Source organism: Megalobrama amblycephala, linkage group LG7 (assembly GCF_018812025.1).
Source record: "Megalobrama amblycephala isolate DHTTF-2021 linkage group LG7, ASM1881202v1, whole genome shotgun sequence".
Classification (NCBI taxonomy): domain Eukaryota; kingdom Metazoa; phylum Chordata; class Actinopteri; order Cypriniformes; family Xenocyprididae; genus Megalobrama; species Megalobrama amblycephala.
The window spans coordinates 56,211,467-56,228,919 of record NC_063050.1 but is presented as its reverse complement, the minus strand read 5'-3'; the positions used below and the strand labels follow the sequence as shown (position 1 = coordinate 56,228,919).

The following is a 17,453-nucleotide window of genomic DNA, read 5'->3' as shown; positions in this document are numbered from 1 at the left end:
CAAGAAGGATGCAATACTAATGCAATAATAAAAATTGCTCATTGGGTCAGCAGGGTCAGACAACAACAGGTGGAGAAGTAAAGACACATTAACTTACTGCCAAAAAAATAGAAGTGTTCATCAGTAGTTAAGTAATGACAATAAACTATGGAATCTTGTTTCCGCCACTGAATATTAAATAAAAAAAGTTGGCGTAATTGCAACTTTTTATCTCACAAGTCTAAATATTTTTCTTACAATTGCGAGTTTACATAAGTGTGATATAAGCTCGCAATTGCGAGGAAAAAAGTAAGAACTGCGAGTTTAAATCATGCTATTCTGACCTTTTTTCTCATAATTATTACTTTTTTCTGCCATTTGACTGTTTATATCTTGCGATTCTTACTACTTTTCTTAGAATTGTGAGATAAACTTGCAATTGCGAGAAAAAGTCAGAATTGTACGTTTCTATCACGCAATTCTGACTTTATATCTAGCAATTCTGACTTTATATCTCGCAATTCTGACTTTATATCTCGCAATTCCGACTTTATATCTCGCAATTCCGACTTTATATCACGCAATTCCGACTTTATAACTCGCAATTCCGACTTTATATCTCGCAATTCTGACTTTATATTTCGCAATTCCGACTTTATATCTCGCAATTCCGACTTTATAACTCGCAATTCCGACTTTATAACTCGCAATTCTGACTTTATAACATGCAATTCCGACTTTATATCTCGCAAATCTGACTTTATAACTCGCAATTCTGACTTTATAACTCGCAATTCTGACTTTATAACTCGCAATTCCGACTTTATAACTCGCAATTCCGACTTTATAACTCGCAATTCTGACTTTATAACTCGCAATTCCGACTTTATATCTCGCAATTTCGACTTTATATCTCGCAATTCCGACTTTATATCTCGCAATTCCGACTTTATAACTCGCAATTCCGACTTTATAACTCGCAATTCTGACTTTATATCTCGCAATTCTGACTTTATATCTCGCAATTCCGACTTTATAACTCGCAATTCTGACTTTATAACTCGCAATTCTGACTTTATATCACGCAATTCCGACTTTATAACTCGCAATTCCGACTTTATAACTCGCAATTCTGACTTTATAACATGCAATTCCGACTTTATATCTCGCAATTCTGACTTTATAACTCGCAATTCTGACTTTATATCTCGCAATTCTGACTTTATATCTCGCAATTCCGACTTTATATCTCGCAATTCCGACTTTATAACTCGCAATTCTGACTTTATATCTCGCAATTCCGACTTTATAAACCAAACCAATCAATCCTAATAACTACTATTAATTTTGTATTTAGTCATGAGGTTAGTTTATGAAGGCTTGTTTTCTTTTACAGGTAAAATGAGCCAAAAAGAGATTTATCTAAGACTGAAAAGTCAAAAATTATTAAATTCCCACAAGAAGGATGCAATACTAATGCAATAATAAAAATTGCTCATTGGGTCAGCAGGGTCAGACAACAACAGGTGGAGAAGTAAAGACACATTAACTTACTGCCAAAAAAATAGAAGTGTTCATCAGTAGTTAAGTAATGACAATAAACTATGGAATCTTGTTTCCGCCACTGAATATTAAATAAAAAAAGTTGGCGTAATTGCAACTTTTTATCTCACAAGTCTAAATATTTTTCTTACAATTGCGAGTTTACATAAGTGTGATATAAGCTCGCAATTGCGAGGAAAAAAGTAAGAACTGCGAGTTTAAATCATGCTATTCTGACCTTTTTTCTCATAATTATTACTTTTTTCTGCCATTTGACTGTTTATATCTTGCGATTCTTACTACTTTTCTTAGAATTGTGAGATAAACTTGCAATTGCGAGAAAAAGTCAGAATTGTACGTTTCTATCACGCAATTCTGACTTTATATCTTGCAGTTGCGAATATCAAATCACAATTACGTAAACTCGCAATTACGAGAAAAAAAAGTCAGAATAGCGAGATAAAAAGTAAAAGTCACAATTACTTTGTTTCCGTAAAAAAAAAAAAAAAATCTTCCATAGTCATAATGTATGATTAAGAGTTCATATTAAAAACTGATTTTATAGTTAAGTCATGGCAATAAACCTTTTAAAGACTTAGAGAGCAATATATTACTTTAGGGCGTAATGCCAGTCTTTTATTCCCATTGTTGTAAAATTAAAAATGTCCTGGAAAAATCCTGGAAAATGATCGCTGAAAAAGAGTGGGAACCCTGTTACTGCTATACAGTATGTCATGTAATTAAATGACAGAAAGAAATAAGAGAAATCCTTTACTTCACTTTTCAAGGGAAAAGCAATTAAATGACATTAATTCATTGATTAGAAATGCATTACGCCCAACACTGGTCACAACCTCCGAGAGCGCTCAAGCGTCGATCACGTCATAAATCATGAACTATCACATGTGGTTTTCTGTGAAATGCCAAGAGCAACAGAAAGCATGAGATCAAATCATCTTCAGCATGTGTTTCTCTCTCTGTGGTTCAGGGTGTAACGCGGAGCTCGGCGGGTTCGCGGGGCTTTTTGACCTGAAAGCTGCAGGATTCGTCGACCCAATCCTGGTGTCGGGAACAGACGGAGTGGGAACCAAACTGAAGGTACAGTGAACTGACACAGATGCTTCAGTGATGCTGGTCCTCATCATGAGTCGTGGTGTTTGTGTGTGTGTGATGGCCGTAGATCGCTCAAGCGTGTGGCGTCCACAGCACTCTGGGACAGGATCTGGTGGCCATGTGTGTGAATGATGTTCTGGCTCAGGGAGCAGAGCCTCTGTTCTTCCTCGACTACTTCTCCTGCGGACGTCTGGACGTGGGAGTCGCATCTTCTGTCATCGGTGGCATCGCAGACGCCTGTCAGACGGCCGGATGTGCTCTGTTAGGTCAGTTACGCAGCCAAAACATGACAATACATGCTTGTTCTTATTTTTATAAACAAACAATGAATCGTTCAATTAAATGCAGGCAAAAAGTGCTGCATTTCACTTTATCGCTTTGTTTGTGATGTGATTCAGGCTTCTACATGATCACTCAGGTGTCGTTTTTTTTTCATATTAATTTGAATGACAAATATTAATATTGTTTTTGAATGTTTATTTAGAAATGTGAAATGCAATTCTGACTTTATATCTCGCAATTCTGACTTTTTATCTCGCAATTCCGAATTTATATCTCGCAATTCTGACTTTATAACTCGCAATCGCTTTATAACACGCAATTCCGACTTTATATCTCGCAATTCCGACTTTAATTCGCAATTCTGATTTAACTCGCAATTCCGACTTTATTCTCGCATATCTCGCAATTCCGACTTTATAACTCGCAATTCCGACTTTATAACTCGCAATCGCTTTAATCACGCAATCCGACTTTATAACTCGCAATTCTGACTTTATATCACGCAATTCCGACTTTATAACTCGCAATTCCGACTTTATAACTCGCAATTCCGACTTTATATCTCGCAATTCCGAATTTATATCTCGCAATTCCGAATTTATAACTCGCAATTCCGACTTTATATCTCGCAATTCCGACTTTAAGCTCGCAATTCCGATTTATACTCGCAATTCCGAATTTATATCTCGCAATTCCGACTTTATAGCTCGCAATTCCGACTTTATAACTCGCAATTCCGACTTTATAACTCGCAATTCTGACTTTATATCACGCAATTCCGACTTTATAACTCGCAATTCTGACTTTATATCATGCAATTCCGACTTTATAACTCGCAATCCGACTTTATAACTCGAATTCCGACTTTATATCTCGCAATTCCGAATTTATATCTCGCAATTCCGAATTTATAATTCGCAATTCCGACTTTATATCTCGCAATTCCGACTTTATAGCTCGCAATTCCGACTTTATAGCTCGCAATTCCGACTTTATAACTCGCAATTCCGACTTTATATCACGCAATTCCGACTTTATAACTCGCAATTCCGAATTTATAACTCGCAATTCCGACTTTATATCTCGCAATTCCGACTTTATATCTCGCAATTCCGAATTTATAACTCGCAATTCCGAATTTATAACTTGCAATTCTGACTTTATATCTCGCAATTCTGACTTTATAACTTGCAATTCCGAATTTATATCTCGCAATTCTGACTTTATATCTCGCAATTCCGACTTTATATCTCGCAATTCCGAATTTATAACTCGCAATTCCGAATTTATAACTCGCAATTCTGACTTTATATCTCGCAATTCTGACTTTATATCTCGCAATTCCGACTTTATAACTTGCAATTCCGAATTTATATCTCGCAATTCTGACTTTATATCTCGCAATTCCGACTTTATATCTCGCAATTCCGAATTTATAACTCGCAATTCCGAATTTATATCTAGCAATTCTGACTTTATAACTCGCAATTCTGACTTTATATCTCGCAATTCTGACTTTATATCTCGCAATTCCGACTTTATATCTCGCAATTCCGAATTTATAACTCGCAATTCCGAATTTATAACTCGCAATTCTGACTTTATATCACGCAATTCCGACTTTATAACTCGCAATTCCGAATTTATATCTCGCAATTCCGACTTTATATCTCGCAATTCCGAATTTATAACTCGCAATTCCGAATTTATAACTTGCAATTCTGACTTTATATCTCGCATTTCCGACTTTATAACTTGCAATTCCGACTTTAAATCAAGCAATTCTGAGAAAAAGTCAGAATTGTGAGGAAAAAAATCACAATTAACTTTTATTTTTTTATTTAGTGGAAACAAGCTTTCATATTTGACAGACTATGAAATGCAAAAATGCTAAATTAATAGAATAATCAAATGAAAACAAAAATGATACAGACTATGAAATGCAAAAATGCTAAATTAATAGAATAATCAAATGAAAACAAAAATGATAGTTTGTATATTAATTATTTAATGCAGAAAATGTTTTCGATTTCACTTCACTTTGTCATTTTGCTCTCAGTGTGATTGTTTTCTGGACTCATTAATACATTGAACACTCAAACAAGGTTTTTAATGATAACTAATTTGTCGTATTGTAATAAATTTTTTTACGATAATACGACAAATATTAATAATGTTTTTTGTGTTTATTCAGAGGGCAAAACTGCATATTTGATATATGCACAGTCACACTTTGTCAAATTAAATGAATTAAATTCAAATTAAAACAATCAAAAGAACATTTTATACTGATCTTATATACAAAAATGAGTCCTGAACATGGGATTTAATCAAAGCTCCTTTTTTTTGCGAATAATTCCACCGTGAAAAGTGATTTTTGCATGTTTGTATATTAATTGTCCTGGTGCAAAAATCGTCTCAGTTTTGTGATTTTGCTCTGGGTGTGGTTTAGGTTTCTGGACTGGAGATAAGGACGTTTATCACTCAGGTGTGTTTTATGTTAATCTGAGTGACATCAGTAATGATGTGTGTGTTCAGGAGGAGAGACGGCGGAGATGCCGGGTGTTTACGGCCCCGGTGAGTACGATCTAGCGGGCTTCTGCGTCGGGGCCGTGGAGCGAGGGGCCGTCCTGCCCAGACTCAAGGACATCACAGAGGGAGATCTGCTCATCGGTGTGGCCTCCTCTGGGATTCACAGCAACGGCTTCAGCCTCGTGCGCAAGGTCCTGGAGCGGGCCGGCCTCCAGTACGGCTCGCCTGCTCCGTTCGGACAGCCCGGACAGAGTCTTGGTATGATATCATCAGAGCTTCACATGGTTAGCAGAGCTGTGTTTATGAGTCCTCACATCTGCGCTCTGGTCTGAAGGTGACGTGCTGCTCACGCCCACGAAGATCTACAGCCGCCTGCTTCAGCCAATCCTGCGCAGCGGAGCCGTGAAGGCCTACGCCCACATCACCGGCGGCGGGCTTTTGGAGAATATTCCTCGCGTTCTCCCGCCAGAACTTTCAGTGGACCTGGGTGAGTGACGTCTGGACCAATTTAAGTTACAGTTTGTAATTAAAATTAAAATAAAAATAATAAAATAGAGACAAATTTAATATTATAATGATAAACTGCATATTTCATGCTGAAAATGAAAATAAATATGATAAAATAACAATAAATTTTTTTTTTGCACAATTGAATGTGCAAAAAAAAAAAACACATTACTGAATTTATTCTGTTCTCATAATTATTATATTGATAAACTGCACATCAATCACAGAGAGCAAGAATAAGTTACAGTTGTAATTAAAATTGAAATAAAAATGATGATAAAATAACACAAAATTAAATAAATATTTTTTGCACAATCGAATGTAAAATTGAAATAAAAGTGATTAAATGATGATAAAAAATTCTGGTATGTTTTTATACTATTTAATACGCAAAATAAAAAAATATACAAACTGAATTTATTCTTTTATCATAAAATTATTATAATGATAAACTGCATATGTCAATCACTGAGAGCAAGAATAAGTTACAGTTTTGTAATTAAAATTGAAATAAAAATGATGATAAAATAACACAAAATTAAATAAATATTTTTTGCACAATCGAATGTGCAAAATATAAAAATTTCACTGATTACTCAATTTATTCTGATCTTATATAATTATTATAATGATAAACTGCATATATCAAGCTGCGAATTGAAATACAAATGATAAAATGGAGATTTTTTTTATATCAATCACTGAGAGCAAGAATAAGTTATGGTTTGTTATTAAAATTGAATTAATAATTATAAAATTACTAAAAAAAATTTTTTTTTACTATTTAATATGGTTTGTAATTAAATTTGCAATAAAAATTATAAAATAATGTATAATAAATAAAATAAAATAATTTTTAATATGCAAAATAAAAAATTCACTTACTGAATTTATTCTGATTTCATATTAAAAATAAGCACAGGTTTAGATCAAAATTGAGAAATTCTTGTTCTCAATTATTGATATATGCAGCTTAGTAACAGCTTGATTAAAATAAAAATAATGAAAAAATTAAATGTATTTTTTGCAATCAAATATGCAAAAACAAACAACTGAATTTATTCTGATTTCATATTAATATAATAATATTCTTGCTTTTTTAAGTGATTGATATATGTAGTTTAAGTTCAAATGAAGATAATGTCTAATTAATTAAATAATTTAAATTAAAAGAATTTATTATAATGCTTATAAAAATGAGTCCTAAATAAGACATTAATTTAATGTTATTTTTTATATATTTGTTATTTAATTCATTTATTTGTAATACTTCAGTTTAATTATTTTTGAAAGGTTTGATCATTATTTGAATATTTGAGTGCGTCGGCCTCATTGATGACGTGTTTCAGACGCGTCCCGCTGGAGGATCCCGCCCGTGTTCTCGTGGCTGCAGCGGGAGGGCGGCCTGTCGGAGGAGGAGATGAGCCGCACCTTCAACTGCGGTCTGGGCGCCGTGCTGGTGGTCAGCAAACAGGACGCTCAGAGGGTCGTCCGGCTGCTGCGGGCCCAGGAGGAGGCGTGGATCGTGGGATCGCTCGCTCACAAACACCCCGGTCAGAAACACAAACATCATCCTCTACACAAAATCTAAACGGCAGGAGGAGTTCTGCTTCAATAAAGTCTTAAAAACATGCATTGTGCTGTTGAATTCTCAGGAGCGGAGGCTGTGCTCATCAGAAACCTGGAGCGGAGTTTAAAGGACAGTCCCGGACGCTCTCCGGACACCAGCGCCCTCGAGAACGGAGCTCTTCACGGGGAACACGCCACACGCAAGAGGACCAAAGTGGCCGTTCTGATCTCTGGGAGCGGTGCGTGTGCTTTTCTGAGCTCCGTTCCCTGATCACATGTGCCGGCGGAGTCCAGTAATGAGACGGATGTGTGTTTGACAGGAACAAACCTGCAGGCCCTGATGGAGCAGGCCAAGAAACCCTCGAGTTCGGCGGAGATCGTGGTGGTCATCTCCAACAGACCGGGCGTCATGGGGCTGAAGAGAGCGTCTATGGCGGGCATTCAGACGCGGGTTTGTCTGAAATATGCAGACGCATTATTCATATAATGATGGAAATGAACTTTTTCTCTAAGGGTGATATTTGACACCTAAAATTGATTTCCAGGGGATTTATACCTTCATCAGGGCAATCATTACTACTGAGTCTTAATTATGACAGACAGAAAGACCTCATTTTGACTTTATAATATCATAATTATGACTTTTCTTCATAATTATGACTGTCAATTATGACTTGTCATAATTTCTACTGTCTCATAATTAATATAAATTATTGCGTTTAACACATTATCTTCATTTTTATCTCATAATTGATTTAGTATCTCATAATTATGACTTTTTATCTTATAATTGACTGTCATAGTTATGACTTATTTTTTACTTTTTATATCATAATTATGACTATCTTATAATTTTTCATAATTATGACTTGTCATAATTTATACTGTCTCATAATTTAAATAAATTATTGCATTTAATTACACATTATCTTCATTTTTTTAATCTCATAATTGATTTAGTATGTCATAATTAAGACTTTTTATCTTATAATTTACTGTCATAGTTATGACTTATTTTCTACTTTTTATATCATAATTATGACTATCTTATAATTTTTCATAATTATGACTTGTCATAATTTATACTTTATCTCATAATAATGACTTTTTATCTTATTGACTGTCATAATTATGACTTTTTATCTTATAATTGACTGTCATAATTATGACTTGTCTTAATTTATACTTTATCTCATAATTATGACTTTTTATCTTATTGACTGTCATAATTATGACTTTTGTCTTAATTTATACTTTCTCATAATTATGACTTTTTATCTTTATTTTTTATCTACTTTTTATATCATAATTATGACTTTTTATCTCATAATTGACTTAGTATGTTATTATTATGACTTGTCATAATTTCAACTTTTTTATCTCATAATTAGGACTTTTTATCTCATAATTGACTGTCATAAATGTGACTTTTGTCATAATGTCTACTTTTTTATATCATAATTATGGCTTTTTATCTCATATTTGACTTAGTATGTTATAATTATGACTTGTCATAATTTCTACTTTTTTATCTCATAATTAGGACTTTTTATCTCATAATTGACTTAGTATAATTATGACTTGTCATAATTTCTGCTTTTTTATCTCATAATTATGACTTTATCTTATACTTTTTCATAATTATGACTTTTGTCATAATTTCTACTTGATCTCATTATGACATTTTATCTCATAATTGACTGTCATAATTGTGACTTGTCATAATTTCTACTTTTTATCTCATAATTGACTTAGTATGTTATAATTATGACTTGTCATAATTTCTGCTTTTTTATCTCATAATTATGACTATCTTATAATTTTTCATAATTATGACTTTTGTCATAATTTCTATTTGATCTCATTGACATTTTATCTCATAATTGACTTAGTATGTCAAAATAGTTTTTTGTCATAATCATGTCTTTTTATCTCATAATTATGAATTTTTCTCATAATCGACTCTCATAATCATGACTGTCATAATTCCGACTTTATCTCAATCTCATAATTTTTCTCAATTGATTTTTACTATGTCATAATTATGACTTTTTTTATCTCATAATTCTAAATTTTTCTTATAATTGACTTTTTTATAATTATAACATCTCAATTATGACTTTTTCTCACAATTTTGACTATATATCTCATGACTTTTATCATAATTATGATCTAGTATGTCATAATTTTGCTTTTTTTTCATAATTGACTTCGAATCTTATAATCATGACAAGTATAATTTTGACTTTGTCATGATTATGACGACGTTTGTCATTTTGACCTTTAATGTCATAATTATGAATTACCAAAGCATGATTGATTTATTTGATGTGGCAGAGATGGGCAGTTTTCCACTGCAGAAGCTTCATCTGAAGCAGCGTTTAGATGTTCTTCACACTGATGACGGCTGATGTCACAGCAGTTCTCTTCAGTCAGGTGTTCTGGATGTTGTTTGTCCGTCAGGTGGTGGATCATAAGCTGTACGGCAGCAGAGCCGAGTTTGACGGCACCATAGACCGAGTCCTGGAGGAGTTCGGGGTGGAGCTGGTTTGTCTGGCGGGTTTCATGCGAATCCTCACGGGAGCCTTCGTCAGGAAGTGGAGTGGTGAGTGTGAACATGAACCGCAGTCTGCTTGAAACCAAATCTGTGCTGCTTCACGTCTGTTTTTGATTTATTAGAACTTGTATTTAACTTTGATATTGTTAGTGATATTTCAAGATGAACTTACTGGACTGAAGCAGACAAAGATGTTCATAAAGAGCAAAGGCTTCAGTGCTTTCTGTTATTTGATTGAATGGATTGAATGTTTCAGAGTGACACAAACCTACTACATCATCCCAGAATCCATCAGATCTATTGCTAATAGTTACTGATGATTTCCCACCAAAATGAGGTCACTTCCTGTGGGATGATGTCATTAAGAACCGACTGCTGCTGTTTAAAGGGGTTTTACAAAATAATAGCAGGATGCCAAGTGATACGGAAGTATGTTGAGATATTTTCATTACTCAAAATAAAATAAACGTTAACTGAAATAAATTAAATATTTAGCAACTTGATGTACTAAAATAATAAAACTAAAATTTATATTAAAAAATGGACATTTTAAAAAAAAGTTACTAAAACTAAAATGAAATTATAAAAAAAAAAAAACGTAAATTGAAATAAAAAATAATATAAATTATTTGAATATATTTAAAAACAAATACTTAAATTAAAATGAAACTTAAACATTTTCATTACTTAAAATAAATGTTAACTGAAATAAAATATAAAAAGTCATCATGAGTTTTAAAAACTTCATGTACTAAAATAATAAAACTAAAATTTATATATAAAAATTGACATTTTTAAAAAAGTTACTAAAACTAAAATGAAATTATAAAAATAAATAATATAAATTATTTGAATATATATTTAAAAACAAATACTTAAATTAAAATGAAAATTAAACATTTTCATTACTTAAAATAAATTTTAACTGAAATAAAATGTACTAAAATAATCAAACTAAAATGTATATAAAAAAATGGACATTTAAAAAAAAAAGTTAGTAAAACTAAAATGAAATGTATAAAAATAACTAAATTGAAATAGAAAAATAATATAAATTATTTGAATATATTTTAAAAAAAATACTTAAATTAAAATGAAAATTAAAAATGTTTTTAAAAAAATTACTTAAAATAAATGTTAACAAATAAAATATAAAAAGTCATAATTTTTAAAAACTTGATGTACTAAAATTGAAATAAAAATATTTGGACATAAAAAAAGAAATTACTGAAATGAAAATTAAAAATTACTTGAATTAAATGTTCACTGAAATAAATATAAAGTCATTTTAAAAATTTGATGTACTAAAATAACAAACTAATATTGAAATAAAAATAACTATTTGGACAGATACACAAAAAAAAAAACAATTACTGAAATTAAACATAAAAAGTAATTCAAAAATATTAAAATAACACTGCCGAGGACAGGAATAAAATGGTAAAAATGATTAATTATAAAAACATCAGGAATATTTCTGAACTTCATTTATTCATTTTAAAAGAACAAATAAAATCTGATTATCATCTTTAAAGCGGTCGTATCTCTCCTGCGCTCGTGTCTGATGGGAGATCAGGACTGACGGTGTGTCTGTGGTTGTCTCACAGGGAAGATGCTGAACATCCACCCGTCGCTGCTGCCGGCCTTTAAAGGAGTGAACGCACAGAAACAGGCGCTTCAGGCCGCCGTCCGCATCACCGGCTGCACCGTACACTTCGTGGCCGTACGTTTGTTTCATTCGTGTTTCCTCACAGCCTGATTCACTTACATTAACCAGCACCACAAACTCTACATTATCAAATTCACTGTTTCTCTGGTTCAACAGGAGGAAGTGGACGCAGGAGCGATCGTCGTACAGGAGGCGGTTCCCATCCTGGTGACTGACACCGAAGACAGCCTATCAGAGCGCATCCGGGAGGCGGAGCATCGCGCCTTCCCCGCGGCACTAGAGCTGGTGGCCAGCGGCGGCGTGAAGCTGAGGGACGACGGGCGGGTCGTGTGGAACCAGAGCGTTCAGGGATAGATCCGAACGGACCGATGACACTAATGGATGCATGTTTCATGAATTTCGTTGACATTCCACATCGAATCATTCCAGAATGTTTATAAAAACTCGTTTCTTCTGCTGAGGTTCATCTTTGTAGTGCAGATTCTGAACACTATTAGTCAGATTCACTGTTGAGGAATAATATTTACTCACGCCTGAGAATTAGTCACGATGAACTTTATTCTCTGCATGTAACGAGATCAGTATTTGTTCTTGGCATTAAACTTGCACTGATAAACGTGATTATGTGCGTTATTGCTTTGTTCCCACTCTTTCATGAACACCAGAGTCAGACGGTTTCAAACTAAATCAGAATTATTAATCTTACCACAGAAATATGAATGGTTGTGATGACAAGATTAAGTATTCATCTTTGAACTAGAGATTTTTCATAGGGCTAGATATAGTTAAACATCATTATTCAGTTGTTCAACCAATTAGATATTTTACATCTCGTCATGATTTCCATTCCACTTCGACGCTTTAGCTGAGAAATAAAAATCCTGTTTATTTTGTAACATGCAGAAATGAATTTGTAGTGTAAATCTTTAACTACAAGGTTATTAATTGGTATATAAACTTCAGTTCGGGCCGTCATTATGTTTCAATAACTACATTTTAATGAGCAAATCAATGTACAGGTGAGTAAATGAAGACAATTTTCATTTTTGAGTGAATAATGCCTGTAAAAAATGCTGTAGAAATTAAAAAAGAGAACCTTTTGAACTCATTTCATCTAGAGATGCACCGATATATCGGCCAATAATCGGGATCGGCTGATAGTTTAAAAACAGCCAATGATCAGGGCCGATATAGCCTGTCAATCAAGAGGGCAGGAAAATGCACTGAATTTGTGCAAAATGCTAAGAAACCAGTTTGATGTTCAATATTAATAGTAATTATATGAATATTCAGAAAGTTAAGAAATATCAATTTAATCTTCAGAATTTAGTTAATGTGTGTTTATAACTGATAGTTACTCAAACAAGATGAAATGGAGAGAATAAAGTTATTTGCATTTCTTTCAAAATACAATTATAATGAAATTATTATTAGTTTAAAAGGTGGTATAAAAGGCAAAAGCCCCAAAACTATCGATATCATCAGATATCACTCTGAAAAATCAGCTATCTGGAGAAATTTAGTATTGCTGCATCTCTATTTTCAACAAACATGAATGTTCAGGAAAGCGATTCAGAGACTAAATGAGTTTTGAACCAAAGTTTGTTTATTAAATATTTTCAGCACACGGACAGCGATGGACAGACGTCGTTCATTTAGTCGTCACCTCCTCCAGTTTGGGTTCTGTGGAAAAACACAAATGAGTCATTAAACATCTAGTTTATCCACCTAGACTGACCTAAAACAAACAGTGCGGATCAACTTCAGCTCCTCAAACGCTTCATTAGTCCTGATCATCTGGTGTAGTTTAACTAGACAAACTAGATGACTCAAATAATGTCATAAATCATTATGGTTTTAAACTAATATTTCATGATTAAGAGCAATAATTTACTGTTATGACAGGAAGCACTTGTAACAACTAAAATGAAGTGTTACCATGTTTTGCAACACAAAATGAACAATAATTGTACCTAATAAATATTTTTTGAAGCAAATTTATAGTATATTTTTACCTGATCTCAGATCAGTTTTACACATTTGTATAATAAAAAGGAAGAGTTGTATTTAAAAGTCTCTAATTGGTTTCCATAAAACAAACAAAAACCCTACAATTTAATAAAATAACATATTAAAGAGACACTTCATATTTAATGGTACTAGATTTGTTAACTGCATTTAATACATTATACCTTCAATGAAACATTTGCAAATAGTTTGAAAAGGTGTTTTTATGCATGTTTTTGGCTGCATTTGGGTCAATAATAATAATAATAAGGCCTTAATAATAATAAAAAAAACAAAGATTTGACATCCAATTCATGTAAGGTAGTACAACTAGATCTCTTTTATTGAATCCAAAAGGTTTTAATTATAATAATTGCATTTTAAAGATAATGAAGTGTCAAAAGGTCATTCGGTTTAACCGTCCAACCGTTCATTTGTGATTAAAATATCTTAAAATGTAATAAATGTATATATTTTTTTTATTCTGGCATGATTTTATAACATCATATATCAACATAGTGCAAAATGATATTAAAATTATGTGTAGAAGTCGTTGTTTTGTTATGAGAAAGAATGTCCGGAGAAATGAATTTCATTGATGTCATTCGGAGTAACCAATATAAAGGCACCATTTTGGATCAAGTCATGCGGTCAATATCATGTGACAGGATGTGACGTCATTCACACACCTGCAAAGGATCACATGGTCATGAAGCAAAGTAACTAACTCTCTTTTAACTATTTGAAAAATTCATGTTTTCTCTTGATCATACGCATGTCCCGAAACATCAGGTCATTCGGTGCAACCGCTATAAAACATGGAAAATGTTGCAATATTTTAAAAACTTGTACTAAATACAAAATATTTGATTGTTCTTTTGTTAGCTAGCTAGAGATCAGCCTGTTAGCATTGTTTGAAAATATTGTCATTCTGTAAAACCAAAAGTGTCATTCAGTAAAATTTTAAACTGAATGACTTTTTTGGTGACAAATTTTGGCCATCTTGTAAAAAATGACAAAAGCAGCGTTAATTGATTATAAAAACCACATAATCTCATTGTTAACACTTAATAAAACTTCAAAGTTAATTATATCTCCATTATGTTATTTTTATTATACTTTTAAAATCCTTATTCATCAATGATCCGTTTACACTGATCTGACCAGCAGGGGTCGCCAGCGTGTGGTGATTCAAAACAGTGAATCATTTTGCATTCAACTGATTCAAAGTTTTGAAAAGCTTCGTTTCTCTCATCACTATTACTCAGTGTTTATTAAGATCAGCTTAAATTTATAAAAATTAATTTCTTGTTTTTTTTTTTATCATTATTGATTTTCAATGTTACACTTTTTAGCTTTTTAATCTTATCGTCACTGATCTTATTTCATTTGTTATTTTTAATCCTGGCATCAATTGCTTGTACTTGCCTGTATTCACCGCATTGATTCGTTTGGAAAAGAGCTGTATGAATGAAATCTGATTTATTTAAACTAAAGCTTCAAGCAGCAGATCTTCCTCCGGCTCACCTGGGAAGTTGAACTGAGGGAATTTGGTCAGATCTCCTCCGCCGTACAAGCGCTGTAGTTTGGTCATCTCCTCCGACAGGTTCTTCTGATAGGCCGGACCAGCGTCCACCACACCGCCCGCGACGGCCCTGAGAGAGAGAGAGAGAGATGTGAGAAATGCTGTGAAACACTCGCACATCGTTGCAGCGCAGCGTCATCCACGCACTTGCTCTTGGAGTTGTACTCGCGGATCTTGTCCAGGAAGAGCTTCTGTACGGGGTCCAGGTCTTTGGCTTTGTTGAAGAGCACAGCGGACAGACCGATGTTCCTGCGCAGCGTCACGCGCACGGCCGAACCCAACAGAGACGACAGCTGGAAGAGCCGATGAAGAGCCATGATGCTGCAAGAGGGAGAAACACAAACACCATCATCAGAAACACTTTTTATATCGTCCCAGAAATAACTGCCATAAACAATATTATTGTCATCTTAAAGGGATAGTTCACCCAAAAATGATTTACTCACCCTCAAGCCATCCCAGGTGTATATGACTGTCTTCTTTCAGACGAACACAATTGGAGATATATTTAAAAATATATTGGCTCTTCCAAGCTTTATAATGGTTGTGAACGGGATTTTGAAGCTTTAAAAAAGTGCATCCATCATAAAAGTTTTAAATATGGATATTTTTCTTATAAAATCCCATTGCTTCACTTTAGAAGACCTCTATTAACCCACTGGAGTCGTATGGATTATTTTTACGATGGATGGATGCGCTTTCTGGAGCTTCAAAATCTCGGCCCCCATTCACTCCCATTATAAAGCTCGGAAAAAAATAATTTCTCATTTTGAGTGAACTATCCCTTTAAAACCATTTTTTTGCCACTGATTATATAATGACAAAAATACACCCTTTAAAAAAGACTTTTAATTTGCAAGAATATCTAAAAAAATAATCACATATCCTAAATAAATGAAACATAAATAATAAATACACTTTTGTTAACAAAGTGCAGTTACAGGCATATTTGAAAATCATTATAAATTCATAAAATGTATAAAAAATAAGCTAATTTTTCTGCCACATTCGTTTTGATAAATCTTATTTATGACAGAGGTAAAAATGATGGCGTTAAAAGTCAAATTTGAGAGTATGTAATAACTTCGCCTTACAAAAACTTGACTTAGCATGACATTTCGAGTTATGTCAATTATAATTTACAAAAGCATGTTTTCACTGATATATTTGTGCTCATTTCACAAAACACGGTATTTACATGATATTACAAGGTATTTATGTGAAATAACCAGGGGATTTTGACTTTTAACCTTCAGACCGTGTGATTTGACGGTGATTATATACAGATGATGTTTAATTATCGTGTTAAATTAATTAATAGTTCATTAGCAGTGACTCGTCTGATAACATTGACCTCTCGCGCACTGAAGCGCTGCAGCTGTTTAGTAACTGTTTAAAACACACACACGAGCTTATATACACACTCACAACAATTATATTCACATTTCCATGCGAAACAAACACGATAAAGAATAAAATCACGTCTAACCTTGTGTTTGACACCCGAGGCACCGACGAACAGACGCTTGAGTGTTTCCGGATCACCGCGCGCGCTTATGACGCGTGATGACGTCAACGGCTTCTTTTGCCACATTCACTGCCGGTGTCATGACGAATCGAGACCCCCCCCTGGAAATCGGGTCTCTTATCAACTATCAGTTAATGATCATAATAAGTATATATTATTTTAAAATTTATAATATATAATTTTCGGTTTTGTTTGTTTTGTGTGTGTATAAATATATTCGAACACACATTTCAGAATAGCAGTCCTTTTTTTTTTTTTTTCAGAAAATGACGTCATGCCTGAACAGTCTGATCGATCAAATAAAGCCAGGCTATATTCGTAATATTCAAGACTAAAAAAATATATTTTTTAATCATTTTAATTGTAAAAAAACAAAAAAAAACAACAACAACAAAAAAACATCTATGAGGAATTATGATATTTGGACAGCAGAGGGAGACAGTCTGCATAAATGTGTTTATATCACAGACTGTGAAGGTTATAGAGTTTCTGTGAAATATTGTACAGAAATGATGTGAACATTTTTAAGCATATAACATGGCAATATGACAACTGATGACAGAAATAAATACTGATTTTAAAT

The 17,453-nt window shown here is 33.2% G+C and overlaps 2 protein-coding genes across 2 annotated transcripts in view; one reads left to right on the top strand and one right to left on the bottom strand.

Annotated features, from left to right (window-relative positions):
* Window positions 1–12,371, top strand: part of gart (phosphoribosylglycinamide formyltransferase) — a 35,486-nt gene extending 23,115 nt beyond the window's left edge. The window contains exons 13-22 of the mRNA XM_048198194.1: window positions 2,510–2,619; window positions 2,702–2,900; window positions 5,455–5,706; window positions 5,783–5,935; window positions 7,305–7,508; window positions 7,611–7,763; window positions 7,845–7,975; window positions 9,988–10,129; window positions 11,689–11,804; window positions 11,907–12,371. Coding sequence (XP_048054151.1) covers window positions 2,510–2,619; window positions 2,702–2,900; window positions 5,455–5,706; window positions 5,783–5,935; window positions 7,305–7,508; window positions 7,611–7,763; window positions 7,845–7,975; window positions 9,988–10,129; window positions 11,689–11,804; window positions 11,907–12,104 — 1,658 coding nt within the window. The 3' untranslated portion in view covers window positions 12,105–12,371. The remainder of the gene's footprint in view (window positions 1–2,509; window positions 2,620–2,701; window positions 2,901–5,454; window positions 5,707–5,782; window positions 5,936–7,304; window positions 7,509–7,610; window positions 7,764–7,844; window positions 7,976–9,987; window positions 10,130–11,688; window positions 11,805–11,906) is intronic.
* A 963-nt stretch (window positions 12,372–13,334) lies between these two features.
* atp5pf (ATP synthase peripheral stalk subunit F6) lies at window positions 13,335–16,983 on the bottom strand. Its single transcript, XM_048198195.1, has 4 exons — window positions 16,832–16,983; window positions 15,490–15,663; window positions 15,285–15,412; window positions 13,335–13,433 (listed from the first exon to the last, which is right to left on the bottom strand). The coding sequence occupies exons 2-4, from the start codon at window positions 15,657–15,659 to the stop codon at window positions 13,402–13,404; spliced, it is 330 nt and encodes a 109-aa protein (XP_048054152.1). The 5' UTR covers window positions 15,660–15,663; window positions 16,832–16,983; the 3' UTR covers window positions 13,335–13,401.
* Window positions 16,984–17,453: the final 470 nt, after the last annotated feature.

Excerpts from the sequence above, each read along its gene's own strand:
- atp5pf (XM_048198195.1), bottom strand. The coding sequence starts at position 15,659 with ATGGCTCTTCATCGGCTCTTCCAGCTGTCGTCTCTGTTGGGTTCGGCC. Across the intron at positions 15,413-15,489 it reads GAGTACAACTCCAAGAGCAA|GGCCGTCGCGGGCGGTGTGG; the intron begins GTGCGTGGATGA and ends TCTCTCTCTCAG. Across the intron at positions 13,434-15,284 it reads CCCTCAGTTCAACTTCCCAG|AACCCAAACTGGAGGAGGTG; the intron begins GTGAGCCGGAGG and ends GTTTTTCCACAG.